The 22,117-nt window shown below is 44.5% G+C and overlaps 1 protein-coding gene and 1 long non-coding RNA gene across 6 annotated transcripts in view; one reads left to right on the forward strand and one right to left on the reverse strand.

Annotated features, from left to right (window-relative positions):
• GPSM1 (G protein signaling modulator 1) overlaps nt 1-22,117 on the forward strand; it is a 347,209-nt gene that overhangs the window by 106,424 nt on the left and 218,668 nt on the right. The window contains exon 1 of one of the 5 annotated variants that reach the window (XM_077284462.1): nt 11,322-11,612. The exons of the other annotated variants lie outside the window; for them this stretch is intronic. Coding sequence (XP_077140577.1) covers nt 11,449-11,612 — 164 coding nt within the window. The 5' untranslated portion in view covers nt 11,322-11,448. Of the gene's footprint in view, nt 1-11,321; nt 11,613-22,117 lie in introns of those variants that run through there. 5 annotated transcript variants of the gene reach the window in all.
• Nucleotides 6,916-21,272, reverse strand: LOC143805299 (uncharacterized). Its single transcript, XR_013221221.1, has 3 exons — nt 21,164-21,272; nt 10,506-10,836; nt 6,916-6,959 (listed from the first exon to the last, which is right to left on the reverse strand). It is a non-coding gene; the product is annotated as an uncharacterized LOC143805299 (long non-coding RNA).

A 22,117-nucleotide genomic window follows, 5' to 3' on the forward strand; every position in this document is an offset into this window, starting at 1 on the left:
AGCGCAGTATGCCTGGATCCTATGGCCGGGATGAGCTTGTAATTGAATTCTCCAGAGGAAGCTCTTTGTGTAATGTTCAGACTCCTCTTTACTAGCCAAGTCTCTTAATTTGCCTGCATAGAGGAAGGAAGGAAGTCTTTCTTGCCATCAGATGGGTATTAGCTGCCAGTCTGTTCCTAACGAATGAAATTTGCCTAGTGATATTTAATGACAGAAGGAAAACAAGTCTGTGTTTATACCGGCCTCTCGCTCATACACTTCCTCTGTTTCCTGATTTCTTTACTTTGTTTTGATTAGTGAATAGTGCAGTTTTATTGCTATTTTTAATCTTTTCTCTTTTTCTTTTTTTTTTTAAAGCTTAATTGGCACAGATTTTGTGTTTGCAGCATTGCTTACCATAACTGTGTTTTCTACATTTTCATCATCGGCAACCAGGTTGCATGCATTTTTTTTTCTCTAAATTCTCCTAGAAAAAAAATCTCCTGCATACTGCAGAGACTGGAGAACACTTTGCCGTTAGTGACCAACCTTTGGGATTCTTGTGCCAGATTAAAGCTTTCTCAGTATTACTGATTAATAAAACTGACTAAATTGCACGCCAGGTCTCCCTATCTCTAGCGTTGTTAGCCATTCTGCAGGGTTAAAACTGCTGACGGCTCCCTTTAATAAGAATCTATGGTAAAGCTACTGAATGTGCTGCCGAGTTTAATACTTACTTTACTGCTTCTCCAGCAAATCCTCTTAGTGCAATCTGATCCTTAGCCGGTGAGCACAAAAACCCGACTACCTCAAGGGCCTGCGGACAAATGAGCTCATTTTATTTCTCTCGTGTCACTTAATACAAAGTCCCCACCAATAATACTTCTGTTGGTGGCATGTGCTCTAAATATTCAGGAATTTGTGTTATTTCCGTCTGCATGGCACTCGGTCTCTTATTAAATGAATGGACATTGTTGTAGCATTTACTATTTTTGTTCTGTGGGGCAATGATAGTACAATATTTTTTACAATTAAAAGCATGCTTATCTCCCTACAAGGTTCTAAAAAAACGATCCCAGATCAGGCAGATTTCAGCTGCAATTGTGTCAGATTGAATGTCCACCCTTAAGGTCCTCATAAACGATTTCAACCAAATCGATCATTTGTTATATGGTTGTTAGGAGGCAAGTGATCGACTTTTGAGATACAAACTATTGTAGTTGACCGAATGATCGATCAGGCATGTCCTATATTTTCGTACAACTATCATGCATGGCATAATGTGTATGAGCTTATCATTAGGAAAACTTTAATTACAGTAGCTCCACCCCACTGATTATGGAATGTTTTTGTTCAATATTCATTATAAATGTCTGGGTTAATCTAAATGATTTTTGTACAATATGTATGGTGCGGTTGTACAAAGATTCATACAAACTATTTTTTATTGTTCAATTGTCATCTCATGTGTATGGCTAGCTTTAAATACAGGGGTTCTTTTTGTTGCAAATCTTCTGCATAGACTTGTAGCTAAAGTGTGCCGGTCCTTTCATATAAAAACTGTACAAATGTATGTTCTTGCTACCATTTCGAACAACGATAAGTTAAAGCTGCTGTCGATTAACACATCAGTCTAATATATCCGGAATCTGTCTCAACTGTCATATGTTTCGTAACTTGCCCTTTTCCCCCTTCCAGCGCTCTGCCAATACTATAGGTGCCGGAGCTTCAATTTGCTTCGCTTCCAAGCAAAATATTTATTCTGCCATTGTATAATAGTGGAGCGCCCCCACACGTAAGGGCAATGGGGTACTCGGTACCGGGTCCCTCTCGATTCTGGTGGATGTCACGGTGGCCCGACCCGGTCCGTGGCCCTTTGAGGGGCGCCCAATTAAAGGTGTAGTTTGTCTGGTGTTCGTGACGCCACCTGTGGTACTCAGTCAAAGTGACCGACGCTGCTTAGGGGTCCGCTGGGGTGATGGAATGGCAGCTAGATGATATACCTTCCCACAGGTGAAGTGTATCCCCAGGGCTTCCCGGATGTGTAGGTGGTGATGGTGGACGATGTAAGGCGCAGTGAATAACGAGGACACAAAGGTTGCAGTCTCTTTACCTTTAACTGAAGACTTCAGCGTCCACAGTCCAGAGTACCGTTCACAGGGCAGGCAGAATCCGGCCGGTCCGAAGGCACATCCAGAGTTCCCTTATCCAGGTGGAAATCAGTAGCCTTCCTACTAGCGCCTGTGTGTTGTAGTACCTCCCTGCTGAGCACCACGGGATAGTCCTCACAACTTTCGTGGATGTTTCTGATCTTCTCTCTCTGTCCCCCAGATGGTATGGCTAGGACAACCCGTATGACGGGGTAGGCCTGGAGCTTATTTATAGGGACCCTAGTGACACCCCTCTCCCACAATTTGCCTTCGTGTCTTCTTAGGTATTAAGGTCGGGCAACCAACCTGGAATTGACTGTCCTGCCGGTCTCTGAAGTAATGCGTAGAGCCTATTACTCCCTCGGTGTTCCGGCCACCGGCTACGCGCCTCAGAAGGAGGCTGCCGATCTCGGGGCAGGACTCCTCCCGGTATTATCTCCTTGTGCTGTGACTTCGTTTCTCACTCTCCACAATACACTTCGCTTCACGTCCTTTCTTAGGATGCTGCCGCAATGGGTGCATGCGCAGCTCCGTAATGTTCTATCTCGTGCTTGGCCTCTGTCAGGATCCCACCCCTGACAGGGACCCTCTGTCTGCAGCTCAGATGTTCCTCCTTCACCCCCTGTCTGCCTGACAGGCCCTCTCTGGGTCAAACCCAGGTAGCTTCTCACTGACTTCCTATCCAACCCACCAGTTTTACCCGTGTGTGAGGAGTGCCCTAATAGATAGAAGCAAGGCTCCCCCTGGTGGACTGGAGTGTGAAGTGTAGTGTGTGACTTGTGATACCTGGTCAGGTGAACTCCTTTAGTACCATCAGACGTAATATCACTCCCCCTGGTGGAAGAGTGACATTACTGCAACGACCAGGACTCTGGGGCGCTGCAATAGCTTAACTGAATGCCAACCTCTCATGCCAGTATTCAGTGTAGACAGTAGAGAAGAAGTGAGGGACATACCACCTCCCAACCCCCGCTACATCCTGTTATCTATCTGGATCTAGGTGGATTACACTTGAAAACATGCAGTGGACAGCAAGCTAGTTAGAGGGAAGACACCTACAGGCCACAACATAATTTTATAATAAGGTGATTTGCCAACATTATGTGTGAAAGGAGATCAGGTTGTCTACATGTACAGGGACTACTTAAGTAGTACAATTCTGTCTGTCTGCCACCACCACTAGAGGGAGCACACTGCATACAATGTACATGTTGATCGCATTCATAGCACAGAAAGTTCATAACTTCCCCCAAGTGGTTCTGCAGGTATCTGGAGTTATACAATTATTATTATTACTACGGTATTATTATTATTATTATAATAGCACCATTTATTCCATGGCACTTTACATGTGAAAAGGGATATACATAAAAAACAAGTACAATAATGTTAAATATTACAAGTCATGACTGGTACAGGAGGAGAGAGGTGGACCCTGCCCGCAAGGACTCACAACAGATGGCTTTGTATGTCATGGTTAGGGTTTTGAACTGGAGTCTCTGAGTAATGGGGAGCAAGTGAAAGGATTGACAGAGGGGAGAAGCCGGGGAATAGCGGGGGTATCAGTGGATTAGTCGGGCAGCTGAGTTTAGAATAGATTGGAGGGGAGGCCACAGAGCAGGAGGTTGCAGTAGTCAAGGTGGGAGATGATGAGTGCATGGTCTAGAGTATTTGCAGATTCTTGGTTGAGGAATGTACGGATCCGGGCAATATTTTTGAGTTGAAGTTGGCAGGAAGTAGAAAGGGCTTGGATATGTGGTTTGAAGGAAAGATCAGAGTCAAGAATTACCCCAAGGCAGCGAGCTTATTGGATATCTCCGTTGGGAGGGGGTCGAGTGAGATAGGGGGAAAGATGTTGAAATTCCATTTTGTCCTTATTAAGTTTTAGAAATATAGCAGAGAAGGATGAACTAGCGGACTGACATTGTGGTTGGTATGGAAGTGGTATCTGGTCCAGAGATATAGATCTGTTTGTCATCAGCATAGAGGTGATACTGTAAAGGTACCTTCACACGAAACGACTTTGTAACGATATCGCTAGCGATCCGTGACGTTGCAGCGTCCTGGCTAGCGATATCGTTTAGTTTGACACGCAGCAGCGATCAGGATCCTGCTGTGATGTCGCTGGTCGCTGAATAAAGTTCAGAACTTTATTTGGTCGTCCGATCGCCGTGTATCGTTGTGTTTGACAGCAAAAGCAACGATACCAGCGATATTTTACACTGGTAACCAGGGTAAACATCGGGTTACTAAGCGCAGGGCCGCGCTTAGTAACCCGATGTTTACCCTGGTTACCAGCGTAAAATGTAAAAAAAACAAACAGTACATACTTACATGCGTCCCCCGGCGTCCGCTTCCCACACTGACTGAGCGCCGCAAAGTGAAAGTGAAAGCACAGCACAGCGGTGACGTCATCGCTGTGCCCTGCTACTGCCGGCGCTCACACAGTGCAGGAAGCGGACGCCGGGGGACGCATGTAAGTATGTACTGTTTGTTTTTTTTACATTTTACGCTGGTAACCAGGGTAAACATCGGGTTACTAAGCGCGGCCCTGCGCTTAGCAACACGATGTTTACCCTGGTTACCCGGGGACCTCGGCATCCTTGGTCGCAGGAGAGCGGTCTGTGTGACAGCTCTCCAGCAACCAAACAGCGACGCTGCAGCGATCGGCATCGTTGTCGCTATCGCTGCAGCATCGCTTCGTGTGAAGGTACCTTAAGCCGTGAGATTCTAAATGAGCTGTCCCAGTCCGAAGGTGTAAATAGAGAAGAGCAGGGGTCCTAGGACTGAACCTTGCAGGACTCCGACAGATAGGGGGCGAGGTGAGGAGGTGGTGTGTGAGTGGGAGACACTGAATGTCCGGTCTGTTAGATATGACGAGATCCAAAGATAGGGCCAAGTCTGTGATGCCAAGAGATGACTGGGTCTGTAGTAATGGGGAATGGTCCACTGTGTAAAAGGCACAGGACAGGTCCAGGAGGAGGAGGACAGAGTAATGTCACTTGGCTTTGGCGGTTAATAGGTCATTGGTGACTTTAGTCAGGGCAGTTTCAGTGGAGTGATGCTGTCAGAAGCCAGATTGTAAGCAGTCGAAGAGGGAGCAGTTAGAGAGGTGGGAGGACAGTTCAAAATGAATGTGATGTTCCATTAGTTTTGAGGCATAGGGGAGAAGAGATATGGGGCGTTAGCTAGATACAGAGGATGGATCACGAGAGGGCTTTTTGAGAATGGGTGTGATTGAAGGATGAGAGTAAAACACCAGTTGTTATTGATAGGTTGAAGAGATGGGTAAGGCTTGGTATGAAGATTGTTGTGAGGTTTGGGATGAAGTGGGATGGGGTCGGGTCAAGTGCACAGGTGGTGAGATGTGATCTTGAGAGTATAGCTGAAAGTTGATCTTCTGTAATGGTGGAGAAATTGGTTTTGAAGGAGGATGGCTGAGTGAGTAGTTAGGAAAAGGGGTTGTGGGCCAAAGCTTTCTCTGATGTTATCAATCTTCTGCTTGAAGAATGAGACAAAGTCTTCAGCTTAGATAAGTGGAGAGGGAGGAGGTGCTGGGGGACGGAGCAGAGGACTAAAAGTGTTGAATAGCCGTTTAGGGTTATGATGCAGGGAGGATATGAGAGATAAGTATGTTTGCTTTACTGCAGCGAGTGTGGCCTTGAAAGTAGTGAGAGACTGTTTGACTGCAAAGAAGTGCTTGTTGGAGTGGGATCTTTTCCATCTCTGCTCAGAAACACTGGAAGCATGCCTCAGTTCTTTGGACAGGCTGGTGTGCCAGGGTTGTCTGTTGATTTTGCTAAGGGAGGGTAACAGAGGGTGGCAGTAGGGTTTTGGTGAAGGAACTGTTATTGGCCAGGAGAAAACCAACTTCTCTGCCATGCTTGTTGCTGGGGCTGGGTGTGTGGGAAAGGTGGAATCCACCATACGAAAGTGCAGCTGGAGAGGCTGTGTCAGAGGGGGTGAGCCAGGTTTCGGTGATGGCGAGGAAGGAAAGTTTGTTACTGACGAAAAGATCATAGCTATAAGAAAGTTTGTTACTGACAAAAAGATCATAGATATAGGAAAGTTTGTTTCAGACAGAGCGAGTGTTCCATATAGCTCCTGTAGTGGGGCTGGGTGAATGGGTATAAGGTTAGAGAGGTTACGGAAAGTTGTGATAGTGCGTGGATGGGAGGTAGAAGTGACTGTGGGGATGTGGTGAGGAGGACCAGGATTTGGAGAAATATCACCTGCAGTGAGGAGCAGCAGAGAAAGTGACAGGTGGGAGAAGGAGAGGGCATGAGGAGGCTGTCTGTGTTTGGAGACAGAGGATTGTATGTTGAGGAAAAGTTCTGAGGAGGAAGCGAGATGGTTGGGGAGGACGGAGGGAGAGATGAACCAGTTCCTTAATAGGTATAGGGATTAGAGGGTTAGTAGAACGTGAAGCATTATAGGGATGAGAGTGAAAACAAACAGAAACATTGTTTACTGTGACTATGTATCCAGTTACCTTTATTTCCCTTCTGGTTCAATTCTGGATTAATTCATAACTCCACACTTCTGTATTGCACTTGTATGATCATGTATTTTCAACATGTATTTTGAGCTCTGTATCAGAACAATTAAACCTTCAACCACTATAATACATTTAAAAAATAAATCTGCAGAGAATGTTGGACCTAAAAACAATGTGGGGTAGAATAATGGACATTCCCTTGGTGATTTGTGTTACCAGATGAAAGTTTGCACAGCTGTTGTATGCAGAGCGGATGAATTTCCCCTATCCCTGATGTACCTGTTATATCCTCTTTCCTTCACCACCTGATGGGTCTTCTCATTTAAGTACACCTACAATTAAATATAATGGGTTTTATAATGTGAATATGATTTCCTGCTGAAATGGGTTTGATAAGATAGATTACACACAAATCATGTGCACAGGAGCTTTCTGGAAAATGTTGGCTATTCTGACTTATTCCTCCATTTTCCTGATTTACATACATATAGAGGGCACTAAATTCTGCGATCGGACGTTGATCCAGGGAACTAGTCTGATTGCCATATGTGGAGTCAGGAAGGAATTTTCCTCTAAAATGAGGCAACTGGCTTTTGCCTTGTGTTTTTTTTTTTTTTTTTGTCGTCCCATGAATCAACATGTTAGGTTATAGGTTAAACTCAATGTACTTATGACTGCTTTTAACCTTAGAAAAAACAAACAAACTATGAAACCTGTAAGGCCATGTTCACACTTTGCGGTGTGCTCTGCAGGTTTATCCCGCAGCGGAATTGATAAATCTGCAGGGCAAAACCGCTGCGGTTATCCCTGCAGATTTATCGCGGTTTGTTCCGCGGTTTCCGCTGCGGGATTACTCCTGTACTATTGATGCTGCATATGCAGCAATATGCAGCATCAATAGTAATGATAAAAATAATAAAAATTGGTTATACTCACCCTCCGATGTCCAGATCTCCTGGGCGCTGCACCCGGCGGTCCGGTTCCAAAGATGCTGTGCCGAGAAGGACCTTCGTGACGTCACGGTCATGTGACCGAGGCGTCATCACGGTCATGTGACCGCGACGTCACCACAGGTCCTGCTCGCACAGCAAACCGAAGACCGGACGGCCGCGGGCAGCGCTAAGAGGTGAGTATAACATCATTTTTTATTTTAATTCTTTTTTTTTACACTATTTATGCTTCCCAGGGCCTGGAGGAGAGTCCCCTCCCCTCCACCCCGGGTACCACCCGCACATTATCCGCTTACTTCCCGCAACGTGGGCACAGCCCCATGCGGGAAGTAAGCAGTTCCATGCATTTCTATGGGTGCAGAATCGCTGCGATTCTGCACAAAGGTGACATGCTGCGGGTTTTAAACCACTGCGTTTCTGCGCAGTTTTTCCCGCAGCATGTGCACAGCGGTTTGCGGTTTCCATAGGGTTTACATGTTAATGTAAACGCTATGGAAACTGCTGCGGACCCGCAGCATCAAAATCGCCGCGGATCCGCAGTAAAAACCGCAAAGTGTGAACATGGCCTAATACATCCTTGTTTGCGCTTTTTATAATGCACACACAAACAGAATATATGATACAACTTGTTTTTGAAGTTTCTCTTGATCCAGAAGTGAGATTTACTGTATATTCTTTTTTTATACCCATCCAATAGAATTAATCCAAAATATCTGGTAATGCAGCACCCAATGGATGTCAGTGGAACAGTCTTAAAATCATACTGCTAGATTTGTGGTGCAATCCAACTATGCTGGCCAGTGCAAACTCAGGAATAACACTTAGTGATGTTATAAATACTTTTAAAGTGAAAATGTGCGAACTGTGTACCTGTGAATCCAGCACGGGATTGAGATAAAACATTTAGGCTAGTTTCACACTAGCGTTTGGCAGAGCTGCGGATGAAAGCCTTCTTCCTCCGTGAAGCCCCGCCCATTGCCATGCCTTTTCCTTCAGCTCCACCTACGTCTGCATGCGTCCTGCGTACCCTATCTTCAATATTGGGTACTCAGGCCATGCGGATGTATGCGGATACCTCCGCATGCTTCGTTTTCACGTTGCGTTGACCGCAACAAAATGCAACATGTTGCCTTCGACGCAGGTCAGCGCAGCGTCAAGACGACGCATGCGGAGGTATCCGCATACATCCTCATGGCCTGCATACCCAATGTTAAAGGTAGGGTACGCAGGACGCATGCAGACGTAGGCGGTGCTGAAGGAAGAGGTGTGGCAGTGGGCGGGGCTTCACTGAGGAAGAACGCAAGTCTGAAACTAGCCTTACACAGACCATGCTGCTGCTTTATAGTATGTCTGTGCCTTTCTCTCCCTCTCTGCTCCTTCCTCCTCCTACACCATTCTTTCTCAATAGGATTCAATAGGTAGCTGTAATTTGATCCCTTAGTGATTTGACAGTTCGTGTTGTTTTAATCCAGATGGATTTTAGCTGTATTTCAGAATAAATGAATGCATTCAGAAGGCAGAGAGCAGAGAAGAAGTTATAAGCAGAGACAGTAGCATTGTTGTTTTTTTTTTTTTTTTTTTGCTTATACTATTGATTTACGCAAAATTTGTTGAAGCGATAGTGATCATTGAGGCCTTATCCATTATCCTAATGGCCATATTGTGGGCACATTAATGCATTCAGATAATGGCCTGACTATGAGCCTTCTAACTATGCTGGCCATTACTAGCTCAGGGAGAAAACTTTGTAATATTATAAATAACTTTAAAGTGGACATGTGTGAGCTCTGTAGCTGTGAATCCAGCACTAGAGGGAGAAAAAAACACAAGAAAGCAGCAGCATGATGTTTGTGTTTCTGCTTCTTCCTCCCTTTCTAACCTGTCCTCTCCTTAAGGCTGAGTCACACATAACGATATCGTTAACGATATCGTTGCAACGTCACGCTTTTGGTGACGTAGCAACGATCCCGCTAACGATCTCGTTATGTGTGACAGCGACCAACGATCAGGCCCCTGCTGGGAGATCGTTGGTCGATGGGAATGATCAGGACCTTTTTTTGGTCGCTGATCACCCGCTGTCATCACTGGATCGGCGTGTGTGACGCCGATCCAGCGATGTGTTCACTTGTAACCAGGGTAAATATCGGGTTACTAAGCGCAGGGCCGTGCTCAGTAACCCGATATTTACCCTGGTTACCATTGTAAAAGTAAAAAAATAAACAGTACATACTCACATTCTGATGTCTGTCATGTCCCCTGGCGTCCACAGGGTTAACACTGCTTTCGGCAAGAGCGCTGCTAATATGCATGCGCTGCTGCCGAGAGCTTCCCTGCACTGACTGTGTCAGCGCCGGCCGTAAAGCAGAGTACAGCGGTGACGTCACCGCTGTTACTGCCGGCGCTGACACATTCAGTGCAGGGAAGCTCTCGGCAGCAGCGCGTGCATATTAGCAGCGCTCTTGCCGAAAGCAGTTCTAACCCTGTGGACGCCGGCGGGGGACGTGACAGACATCAGAATGTGAGTATGCAGTGTTTTTTTTTTTTTTTACTTTTACAATGGTAACCAGGGTAAATATCGGGTTACTAAGCGCGGCCCTGCACTTAGTAACCCGATGTTTACCCGGGTGCTGCAGGGGGACTTCGGCATCGTTGAAGACAGTTTCAACGATGCCGAAGTCGTTTCCCTGATCGTTGGTCGCTGGAGAGAGCTGTCTGTGTGACAGCTCCCCAGCGACCACACAACGACTTACCAACGATCACGGCCAGGTCGTATCGCTGGTCGTGATTGTTGGTAAGTCGTTTAGTGTAACAGTACCTAGACGACTTGAGTAGGTAGCTATCTTTTGATCCCTCAAAGAACTGGCAGGTTTTATGACCTAAACTAAAATACACAAAAAAACAGCTTACGATTCTCCTGTATGGACAGACCTTTTCACTAGCTGGTGACTTGGTAGTCTTTATATAAGGCAGCGTTTATAGAGCGCAGTCCTGAATGCAGGGTAGGTACAGCGGTGCTGAAAACTCCAGAAACCCATTGTGTGAAAATGACAGGCGGTTTGATTGTGACCCATCGTTCCAGATGCATTTGAGGTTCGCTTTTTAATGACAACATATGTTCAGCCTTGCATAGATCCTCTCTGATATCAGAGATTTGAAGGATCAGAGCGGATTCTGCTCTTTACAGCTAGACGAGCCCAGTATGCTGTGGGTGAACGGCCATGTCTGTGCTTCTCTCTGGTAGCCGGTAGGGTCCTAATTACTTTAAAAAGGAGAGGAAAAAATCAGTTGCAGAAGACTAAAGGAGACCCACAAGTTTTTTGGAAAGTGATGCTGAAAGCAGCAACCTTGCCTTGTGAAAATACTAAGCCCCATCAGCTGTCAACATTAAACTGGAACAAACCGCTATAGGAAGCCTCGACCAGAGCGGGGTATATCTTCTTACAGCTGAGGTGGAGGATGCCACAGAGGATCAACACAAATTTGTGACGGGGTTGGAATACTTTGATGGGAGGCCTAGCTTGGTTGGTGAAAGGAAAAACCAATCTCTGCAAGAAATGAAAATATTCTGTACGTAGAGACTTGATTTGTCCCTTCATCAGTCTCCGCTGTTCACCGTCCCCTCCAGTTAATGAGGGAGAAAGTATTCATGTCTGCAGTCAACTGGGGGGCAGACTTCCTGCGCGCCTGCTAAGAGAGAGCGAGGGAGACTAAAGAGTCCTCAACGATCAATGATCACTTCTTTTTTTTTATTTAGAAATTTTGGAAGAAATGTCATGTAAATTTACAGACCCATAGATCTGATTGTGCGTGCTGCTGAAGAAGTCATTAGGAAAACTGCTCTTTACTTAACATAAGGCGAAATTTCTCTAAAATGCCTGAATCAGATGTAGAACGTGTCGGATCCAGCTTAAGCCTCGGGGAAAAGGCAGTGTGTCGGATTGTTTACTGTGGGCCACGTCCTAAGGTCCTTTTGCTTCCTATAGCCTTGGAGCTGTGGCTTTATGTGCAGAAAACCAGGAGTATGCAAAAGAAAAGGTGAGACAATGCTACTGTAGGGTCAGCAAGCCAGTAACCTACTGGGATTATTAGCTTGCAGCCATAAGAATTGGGCAGTATTGTACTTTCTGAGACTATTTTAAACTTCTTTTTGTGACTTTTTAAAATCGATGCTTGTAAAATATGATGTGAATTTTATGCATTTTTTTTAAAAAAAAATTTCTATGCAGAAATTCATAGACAAATGAATGATGTATAATAAAATAAGCTAAAAATATAAAAATAGCCACAAAATGCAATGTTTGTATTATGTTTCATAAATCCTTATTGACTGCGAGCAAACATTTGTCCATATAGTATTGTGCGTAAAAAAAAAAAATCTGAATTTTTTTCCTTAAAACACTGTAAGGTGAATGTATCATGCAGGGAATTTTTCTAATTCTGTTTTGCTTCTGTTGTTATTTGCTCCCAGTTTGTCAAAGTGTGTTGCAAATTATTTTGATAAATTTGTCTCGTTTTTAGATGTAAAAGTGTCTTGAAATGACTGTTGTTGAAATGAAAGCGACCATTTAAATCTGCGTAACGCCAGCGTGCAATTTACTGCACAGGTGGATTCGCAACAGATTTTTCCAATGTTCTCCCCCATACTCTAAACTTCCTTACTATCCTCCTGTCTTGTTGTAACATTTGGCAGGGAGTAAGAGATAGGAGCACAGTAATTAAGAGAGAAGTGATAAGTAATTCTGCTCAATTATTAGTGCCATAGTTGCAGGTCTTCAGAAACAGCTATGGGCCTAGTGAGCCCTATGTTCGGTGCCAGGTTGAGGCGGATAATACTCTGTAGAGGTCATGTTTATCACCTTATTAGTGATCCATATTTACACTGAATCTCCATTAGGTACGGCTTTCATAAATGCTGCCAGGAACATTCTGCTTTTCTTCTCTTCTAGGGTTGTTATCAGATCACCCTCGGTTCAAAGTGAATTATTAATATCAAAACATTACTTTAAGGGATTACTTTTTATGCTGTTCGAGCACAGTTATATATGTTAAGTATTGACCTATTGTTCAAATGATGTTATGTTAAATGTGAGTAGTTATTTTTCATGTCACAATCTTTATTAAAAAAAAATAGAAAATCTTGCAATTTTAGATCTAATACTAGACTTATACATCCTGCTCTTCATATGGACATTAGTAGCAATGGACTAATATAGAACTAATCCAAGCATTATCTGAACATGCGCTAATCTAGTCAAAGATTGTGATTAAGGATCCTGTGTTATTAACTGTACGTAGAGGTGTTTAGTCATTGTACAGGAGGGGGAGGAGGTGAGCTGTGACATCAACTATTGTGAATGGTGGATCCTGTGTGATCTACTGTATATAGAGGTGTTATCAGTCATTGTACAGGAGGAGGAGGTGAGATGTGATATCACCTATTGTGAATGGTAGATCCTGTGTTATCAACTGTATATAGAGATGTTATCAGTCATTGTACAGGAGGAGGTGAGCTGTGACATCACCTATTGTGAATGGTGGATCCTGTGTGATCAACTGTATATAGAGGTGTTATCTGTCATTGTACAGGAGGAGGTGAGCTGTGCCTGTGACATCAACTATTGTGAATGGTGGATCCTGTGTTATCTACTGTATGTTATCAGTCATTGTACAGGAGGAGGAGGTGAGCTATGACATCACCTATTGTGAATGGTGGATCCTGTGTTATCTACTGTATGTTATCAGTCATTGTACAGGAGGAGGAGGTGTGCTGTCTATCACCTATTGTGAATGGTGGATCCTGTGTTATCTACTGTATGTTATCAGTCATTGTACAGGAGGAGGTGAGCTGTGACATCACCTATTGTGAATGGTGGATCCTGTGTTATCTACTGTATGTTATCAGTCATTGTACAGGAGGAGGAGGTGAGCTGTGACATCACCTATTGTGAATTATGGAACTTATCTACTGTATATAGAGGTGTTATCAGTCATTGTACAGGAGGAGAAGGTGATTTGTGACATCAACTATTGTGATTGAGGATCCTGTGTTATCTACTGTATATAGAGGTGTTATGAGTAATTATACAGGAGGAGGTGACCTGTGACATCACCCCTCTAAAATGCTTCTTTATTAAAGCCCTCTTAAAAATCAAAATAATAACACCACACAGATAAACATGAAATTACAAAATTATAGAGTCCATTTGTAGTGGTGTTACTTCACTGAATGCCACCTCAAAAACAACACCATCGTGTTAAAGGCACACTTAATGTGCACGCATAGTAGTCATTACAGCTCTTCTGCAGGATCCAATATCCTTTGTATTACTTTACATAAATATGCATTAACTTTTCAATAAAATGTGCATTAAAACAAGGGTAATCACTTATCTTAATCTTACTCAAGAACCAAACCTACGTGTTTCCCCCTTCCTCATTTTAGAGCTTCATCAGGGGATGATGGTGAGAGACAGGATATTGGATCCTACATAAGAGCTGTAATTACTACTATGGGTTTATATCAATAGAAGAAGGACTAGAATGAGTCCCTAACATCTGTACACCTCAGTGGAGCAGAATTTTTAAAGGGCCTGTCTATTTGAATTTTCATTTTTTGAGACATTATCTCTATTTTTGGTGTTTCTAATGTGTATTAATAGATTTGAAGTGGTGATGTGGTGTCACTAATAGTATCTAAGGCGATTTGTTCTTTTCCCCTGTCCCCTCTGGTTGGCCCTCTTTTTTCAATAAGGCCTTACAGGGATTAATAGGATCAGCCGACGAGGAGCAGGGGCGCTAATTTAAATTAGGGTGTCAACCTCCACTGACAGGCATAGGGGTGTATCTAGGCCCCAGAGAGCTATCCGTTTCTCCTTTCTCACCTGTTTGGCTTTTTCACTTTAAGTGTGCCTTTAACATGGTGGTGGTGTTTTTGATGCGGCATTTAGTGGAGCGACACCACTAGAAATGGACTCAATAGGTAGGGCCAATAGGGTCTACGCTGGCGGGGGCTCCATGTCATTGTCCATGTGTGTGGAATAAAGGACTTTTACTTCTAAGGATATGAGAGCTGCATTTCTATTCCTACTCTTTGCAGAAGTTTATCAGTGTTGGTACGGGCTAGATTAGAAGAAATCTGGCGTTGTGTCCCTTTGCTTCTGTATTTTACTATCTGTCCCAAAGGGCCAAAAGTGTTTTTCAGAAAGTATATTCCAAAAGGAGTCATAAACTGGTTAAAGAGGTGGGCTACACCCTGCCTTTCCATGCCCTTAGGCTACTTGCCCACAATCAGGAATAGCAGCGTTTTGGACTAGGTGTATTTTTGCCGAAGCACAGCAGATGGGATTTACAGAAATCTCCTGCCCACTGTCCTGCTATTTAGCTCAGCAGAAAATCACCCACGGTGCAGGTTTACGAGCCGCTGCATGTCAATTTCTGTAACGGAGACACTAGTCTCCGCTGCTTAGTTTCAACAATAGAATGTCATTACATGACGTAAATCTGCATGTACCTTAAAACAAGTTTGGTAATAAGAACGCAGTGTTTTGGACGCTGCAAAAATGCGCTGCATCCAAAACGCTACTATTCCTGATCATGGGCATGCAGCCTTTCAATATTCCATGCATAACATGTGTAACTGTATAGCTCCACATCAGCTCTCCTGAATGCACAGAGATAAAAACTGCAAGGATGTCTGTGGAAAACCGGGTGTATGATCTGCACCTCTGAATTATTATTATTTTTTTTATGGGCATTGCATTGATTTCAATCATTCTGTATTTTACTCTGTATAGACTGCCTTCAGCCTCCGTACACCATCAGCAGAGAACAGAGCTGTTTATTGCAGGCTATATGCTATTTTCCAGACACAGGCTATTGTAACCTGTTTTGCAGGACCCACATCCAGTACCATTGACACATTTTGTAATATATCAAAATGGGTCCAAACTAAACCATCTGGCAGAGATTGGCTTCAAGGTAGCTTTGATCTGTGTTTTCAAGGCATCACTGGAAACGTTCAGAAGGCCATGCAGAATGATATACACTGCTCAAAAAAATAAAGGGAACACTAAAGTACCACATGCTAGATATCACCGAATGAAATATTTCAGGTACAAATCTTTATTTATTACATAGTGGAATGTGTTGAGAACAATAAAACATAAAAATGATCAATAAATCAAAATTAATATCCCATGGAGGTCTGGATTTGGAATGATGCTCAAAATCAAAGTGGAAAATCAAATTACAGGCTGATCCAACTTCAGTGGAAATGCCTCAAGACATGGAAATGATGCTCAATAGTGTGTGTGTGTTGCCTCCACGTGCCTGTATGACCTCCCTACAACGCCTGGGCATGCTCCTGATGAGGTGGCGGATGGTCTCCTGAGGGATCTCCTCCCAGACCTGGACTAAAGCATCCACTTACTCCTGGACAGTCTGTGGTGCAATGTGACTTTGGTGGAAGATGCGAGACATTATGACCCAGATTTGTTCAATCGGATTCTGGTCTGGGGAACGAGAGGGCCGGTCCATAGCTTCAATGCCTTCATCTTGCAGGAACTGCTCACACACTCCAGCCACATGAGATCTGGCATTGTCCTGCATTAGGAGGAACCCAGGGCCAACCGCACCAGCATATGGTCTCACAAGGGGTCTGAGGATCTTATCTCGGTACCTAATGGCAGTCAGGCTACCTCTGGCACATGCAAAACAGAAAAATTAAAGCGGCGCTTAATATGTGATAACTCGCTGGGCTGCAAATTAGGACAAAAAAACACTCTTTTGTCAATTATAACACATGAAGATGATCAAAATAAATTTGCGCACACTGCGAGAGTTTGAACAGAACCAGAAACTGTATACAATAAAATGGTAGTGCAATGATATGATTCTAAATCCAAAGAACAACTTGCAATAGTATCAATGAAATTTATATGCAGTTGCCCAACCTAATGACAATACATATAGATATAAATACCCACGAATATGAAATAAAAAACATATATTATAGTAACCACCCACCAGTGTTGATAGATGAAACCAAATAATGAGATTGTATCCAGGAATGGCAACCTGTGCAGGGAAATAGCTGGACTTATTTGCATAGAATGCTAGTCACTGGAAGATCGGAGTCTGATTAGTCGAGAAGTATATATATGATTCCCACTTATAGAAAAGTCTCCACGATAGGATGGGAAGCTTATAATTCTCGTTTTCTAGAACATGCATGAAAAAAGTAAAAAATGCTGTGAAAGAACTACGATACGTGAAGCAGCCCCGGCCGGTGGCAATGCTTCAATACCAGAAGACAGAGCTGCGTGCTGCAGACGGATTAAGCCTAGTCATAAATCTGCTGTGTGCACGCAGCCTGTTATCTTAAGTTGGAGCTCACGTGTTAAGGAGAAGAGACGATGTTCCTTCTTCGGTGCTGAAGATCTCCGGCGTCCTGTAGTTATGACTCCTAAGCCTGGTCACTTGCTTCCTCAGTGTGTGCACCTTGCGGTGAATGGAGCAGGACCTAATGTGACGTCACTAGTCACGTGGAGCCTCAGGACAGACTGGAAACACAGCGGTGAAGAGATACGGATAGCATAGAGGACCAAATCCTACGCGTTTCGGAAAGAACGCTTTCCTTCATCAGGGATCACTCCAGCCACATGAGATCTGGCATTGTCCTGCATTAGGAGGAACCCAGGGCCAACCGCACCAGCATATGGTCTCACAAGGGGTCTGAGGATCTTATCTCGGTACCTAATGGCAGTCAGGCTACCTCTGGCACATGTAGGGCTGTGCGACCCTCCAAAGAAATGTCACCCCACACAATTACTGACCCACTGCCAAACTGGTCATGCTGAAGGATGTTGCAGGCAGCAGATCGCTCTCCACGGTGTCTCCAGACTATGTCACGTCTGTCACATGTCCTCAGTGTGAACCTGCTTTCATCTGTGAAGATCACAGTACGCCAGTGGCGAGTTTGCCAATCCTGGTGTTCTGTGGCAAATGCCAAGCGTCCTGCACGGTGTTGGGCTGTGAGCACAACCCCCATCTGTGGATGTCGGGCACTCAGACCATCCTCATGGAGTTGGTTTCTAACAATTTGTGCCGACACATGCACATTTGTGGCCTGCTGAAGGTCACTTTGCAGGGCTCTGACAGTGCTCCTCCTGTCCCTCCTTGCACAAAGGCTGAGGTAGCGGTCCTGCTGCTGGGTTGTTGCCCTCCTACGGCCCCCTCCACGTCTCCTGGTGTACTGGCCCGTCTCCTGTTAGCGCCTCCAGCCTCTGGACACTACGCTGACAGACACAGCAAACCTTCTTGCCACAGCTCACATTGATGTGCCATCCTGGATGAGCTGCACTACCTGAGCCACTTGTGTGTGTTGTAGAGTCCATCTCATGCTACCACGAGTGTGAAAGCACAACCAACATTGAAAAGTGACCAAAACATCAGCTAGAAAGCATTGATACTGAGATGTGGTCTATGGTCCCCACCTGCAGAACCACTCCTTTATTGAGGGTGTCTTGATAATTGCCAATAATTTCCATCTGTTGTCTATTCCATTTGCATAACATCATGTGAAATTGATTGTCAATCAGTGTTGCTTCCTAAGTGGACAGTTTGATTTCACAGAAGTTTGATTTACTTGGAGTTATATTCTGTTGTTTAAGTGTTCCCTTTATTTTTTGAGCAATGTATAAGAAGGCAGCCTGGTAATAGGGGCATGTGCCACAGAAAACGTTGTCCTTGACAAGACTAGACTGGCAATGCAAATACCGTAAATAAATAGTTTCACTGACTGGGATATACAATATATATACTGTGAAGTGGAGGGGGGCCCCCTATTGGTGATGGAGGCAAAATGAAAACCCATGTGAGAGTTTTTTATTAGGGAAAGTGATGGGCCGCTCTGAACAAATATGTTTTGAGGGCGTGAATAAAACTATGCAAATTGTGAATGGTCCTAATTTTTTTGGGTAGAGCATTCCAGAGGATTGGCGCAGCGCGGGAGAAGTCTTGGAGTCAGGAGTGGGAGGTAAGGATTAGTGCAGAGGTTAGTCGAAAGTCATTTGCAGAGCGCAGAGGTCGGCTAGGCCGATAAACAGAAATAAGGGAAGAGATGTAAGGGGATGCTGCACTGTGAAGAGCTTTGTGGGTGAGAACAAGTACTTTGAATTGGATCCTATAATGAATGGGCAGTCAGTGTAACGACTGGCGAAGAGCGGACACATCCGAGTAACTATTAGCTAGATAGACAACCCTGGCTGCTGCATTAAGGATAGACTGGAGAGGGGAAAGTCGAGTAAAGAGGAGGCCAATTAATTGAGCATTGCATTAGTCCAGGTGGGAGTGGATCAGGGCAACAATGAGGGTTTTTGTTGTTTCCATGGTGAGAAAAGGACGGATTCTATAGATGTTCTTTAGGTGTAAGCAGCAAGAGCGGGCAAGAGATTGTATATGAGATGTGAAGGAGAGATCGGTGTCAAACATAACACCCAGACAGCGCGCCAGCTGCCGGGGCGTTATTATGGTGCCACCCACGGAGAGGGAAATGTCAGATTTAGGGTGGTTAGTAGACGGTGGGAGCAGAAGTTCAGTTTTGGAGAGGTTGAGTTTCAGATAGAGTGCGGACATGATGTTGGAGACTGCGGACAGACAGTCAGTGGTGTTCTGTAGTACAGCGGGGGTAAGGTCAGGGGATGACGTGTATAGTTGTGTGTCATCAGCGTAAAGATGATACTAAAAGCCAGATCTGCTGATGGTCTGTCCAGTTGAGGCCATGTAGAGGGAGAAAAGAAGTGGGCCCTGAGGTACCCCACGACAGTGAGAGGAAGAGGGGACGAAGTAGAGCCAACGAACGATACACTGAAGGAGCGGTCAGAAAGATAGGAAGAGAAGCAGGAGAGAGCAGTGTTCTTAATGCCTAGTGACTGGAGCCTAGACAGTAGGAGATGGTGGTCAACAGTGTCGAAAGCTGCAGAAAGGTCTAGAAGAATGAGCAGAGAGTGGTCACCATTACACATATACAATTATATTCATAGAATGCATAGATATATATATGTCAGACACAAACACACACACACATAATATTTATTACATAGAAGAAAAGCCGGCAATTCATCTGCCGTGTACTGTAAAATCACAGTAGGAGCCGACAGGATAGAAGAGATGGATTACATACAGTAAACAAATAGAATAGGTAGATATGCAGTTGCCTATGACAATACAAATACCTTTAGTACAGTGTGTGTGCAGCTCACTGTACATGTATTTAATTAATAAAAGATAATTTTTGTTAAAGAAATGGCATGGGCCCCCACGCAATTATCTTAAACAGCAGAGGGAAAGCCGATGGCTGGGGTCCGATGTTTATAGCCTGGGAAGGGGGTAATACCAATGGAGCTTCCCAGGCTATTAATATCAGCTCACAGCTGTATACGTAGCCTTTACTGGCTAAAAGATGGAGAACCCTAAAAAAATTACAAAGGGGGTCCCCCTATAATTAATAACCAGCAAAGGCTATGCAGACAGCTGCGGTCTGATATTAATAGCCTAGGAAGGGGCCATGGATACTGGTCCCCCCAGGCTACAAACATCAGCTCTCAGCCACCCCAGAAAACCTGCATCTCTAAGATGTGTCAATTCTGGCACTTAGCCTCGCTCTTCCCACTTGCCCCGTAGTGGTGGCAAGTGGGGTGATAATTGGGGGGGGGGGTGTTGACGCCCCCATTACTAACCCTGTAGTCACATTGTATGAAAACGCATGTAGGATAGCTGCGGAGACACCATCACGTGTTTCTCGACGCAAGCAGTGATCAGCCAGACCTTTCCCGGGGAAGGAACAACCACGGGAAGGGCAGCATCCAATAAAGGAAAATATCCAATACAGGAAAACCACCTATGCCAAGCATGGTATCCATCCACAGACAGCTGTTTCGGGGTGTTTGCCCCTCATCAGTGTGGAGTAGGAATCTGGCTATTAGGAGCAGTGCCTAGTAAAAGGCTGTGAAGGAACAGATGATTGGCCTCGGGGAGACCAAAACATCCAACACCGCGGAGACACCATCACGTGTTTCTCAACGCAGTGATCCAGAACACTGCCCCCATCCCTTATGGGAAATATGCAAATGCATGTAGGATAGCTGTGGAGACACCATCACGTGTTTCTCGACGCAAGCAGTGAATAGCCAGACCTTTCCCCGGGAAGGAACAACCACGGGAAGGGCAGCATCCAATAAAGGAAAATATCCAATACAGGAAAACCACCTATGCCAAGCATGGTATCCATCCACATAATAGCCTAGGAAGGGGCCATGGATACTGGTCTCCCCAGGCTACAAACATCAGCTCTCAGCCACCCCAGAAAACCTGCATCTCTAAGATGTGGCAATTCTGGCACTTAGCCTCGCTCTTCCCACTTGCCCCGTAGTGGTGGCAAGTGGGGTGATAATTGGGGGGGGGGGTGTTAACGCCCCCATTACTAACCCTGTAGTCACATTGTATGAAAACGGACACGCTGAGTAAAGTACTATAATTGAAATAATGACACGGACTGCTTTAATAAATCTTAGTTAAACCGTACTTACGACCTCGCCCATTCCTCCAATGCCCTCGTCATCTGGGTGTCTGTGTTTTCATACAATGTGACTCAGTGACTTCTGTTGCGGGATTCTGATTACAATCGCACCATGCTGCGAGTTTTTTCCAGTTCGATCGTGATCTGATCCGAGCTGAAAAAAAGCAAAAACGCATATGAACACAATGATAGAATAACATTGGTCCAAATGCAATCTGATTTTTTTTTTTAATCAGATTGTATTTGTCCGATTTTATCACCAGAGGGAATGAGCCCTAATAATGAGATCTCTCTGCTTCACCAAGAAAATAACAAAAAGTGCTTTGTATTCCTAAAGATGATCTGCGTCAGCATATTTGCCTCTATCTGCTGACTAAGCACAAGTGCGCTGTCACATCATCTGATTTACTAGAAAAATTACAATCCGATAAAGAGACTTGAGATGACATTCTAATATCTGCTTTTCTTCTCATACTACACCAGTAAGGATGACCTGACAATTCTCCTGATGTCTGAGTTAGTAAATACTTAAATCGTACTTGCCAAATTTTAGAAGTTCTCTTCTGGGAAGAACAGGGCATGAAATGTGCTACCAAGTTTTCCGCATAAACGCACCTAATTTTCGTGATCATGACTCTTTTTTCTGCCCCATTCCCTTTCACTGGACACCTTTGCTCACTTTGATGATGAGACATACTGATGTCACACAGAGGAAACACTCAAGGGGACTTGTTTTCCAGTAGGCTTCTGCAGCAGAATGTTCCAATTCGTCAGTCCAGCAGGTCTCTACTTTTTTTTGGAAGTCTCCTAAATGCTCGAGGAGAGTTAGTAAAAGTGTGACCGATTTTGGAGCAGCTTTTCCAATTTCGATGGCCTCTTTCACACTTGCGTCGTCTGGCATCCGTCACAATCCGTCGTTTTGGGAAAAAAACGTATCCTGCAAATGTGCCCGCAGGATCCGTTT

The sequence above is a fragment of the Ranitomeya variabilis genome, chromosome 2 (assembly GCF_051348905.1).
Source record: "Ranitomeya variabilis isolate aRanVar5 chromosome 2, aRanVar5.hap1, whole genome shotgun sequence".
NCBI lineage: Eukaryota > Metazoa > Chordata > Amphibia > Anura > Dendrobatidae > Ranitomeya > Ranitomeya variabilis.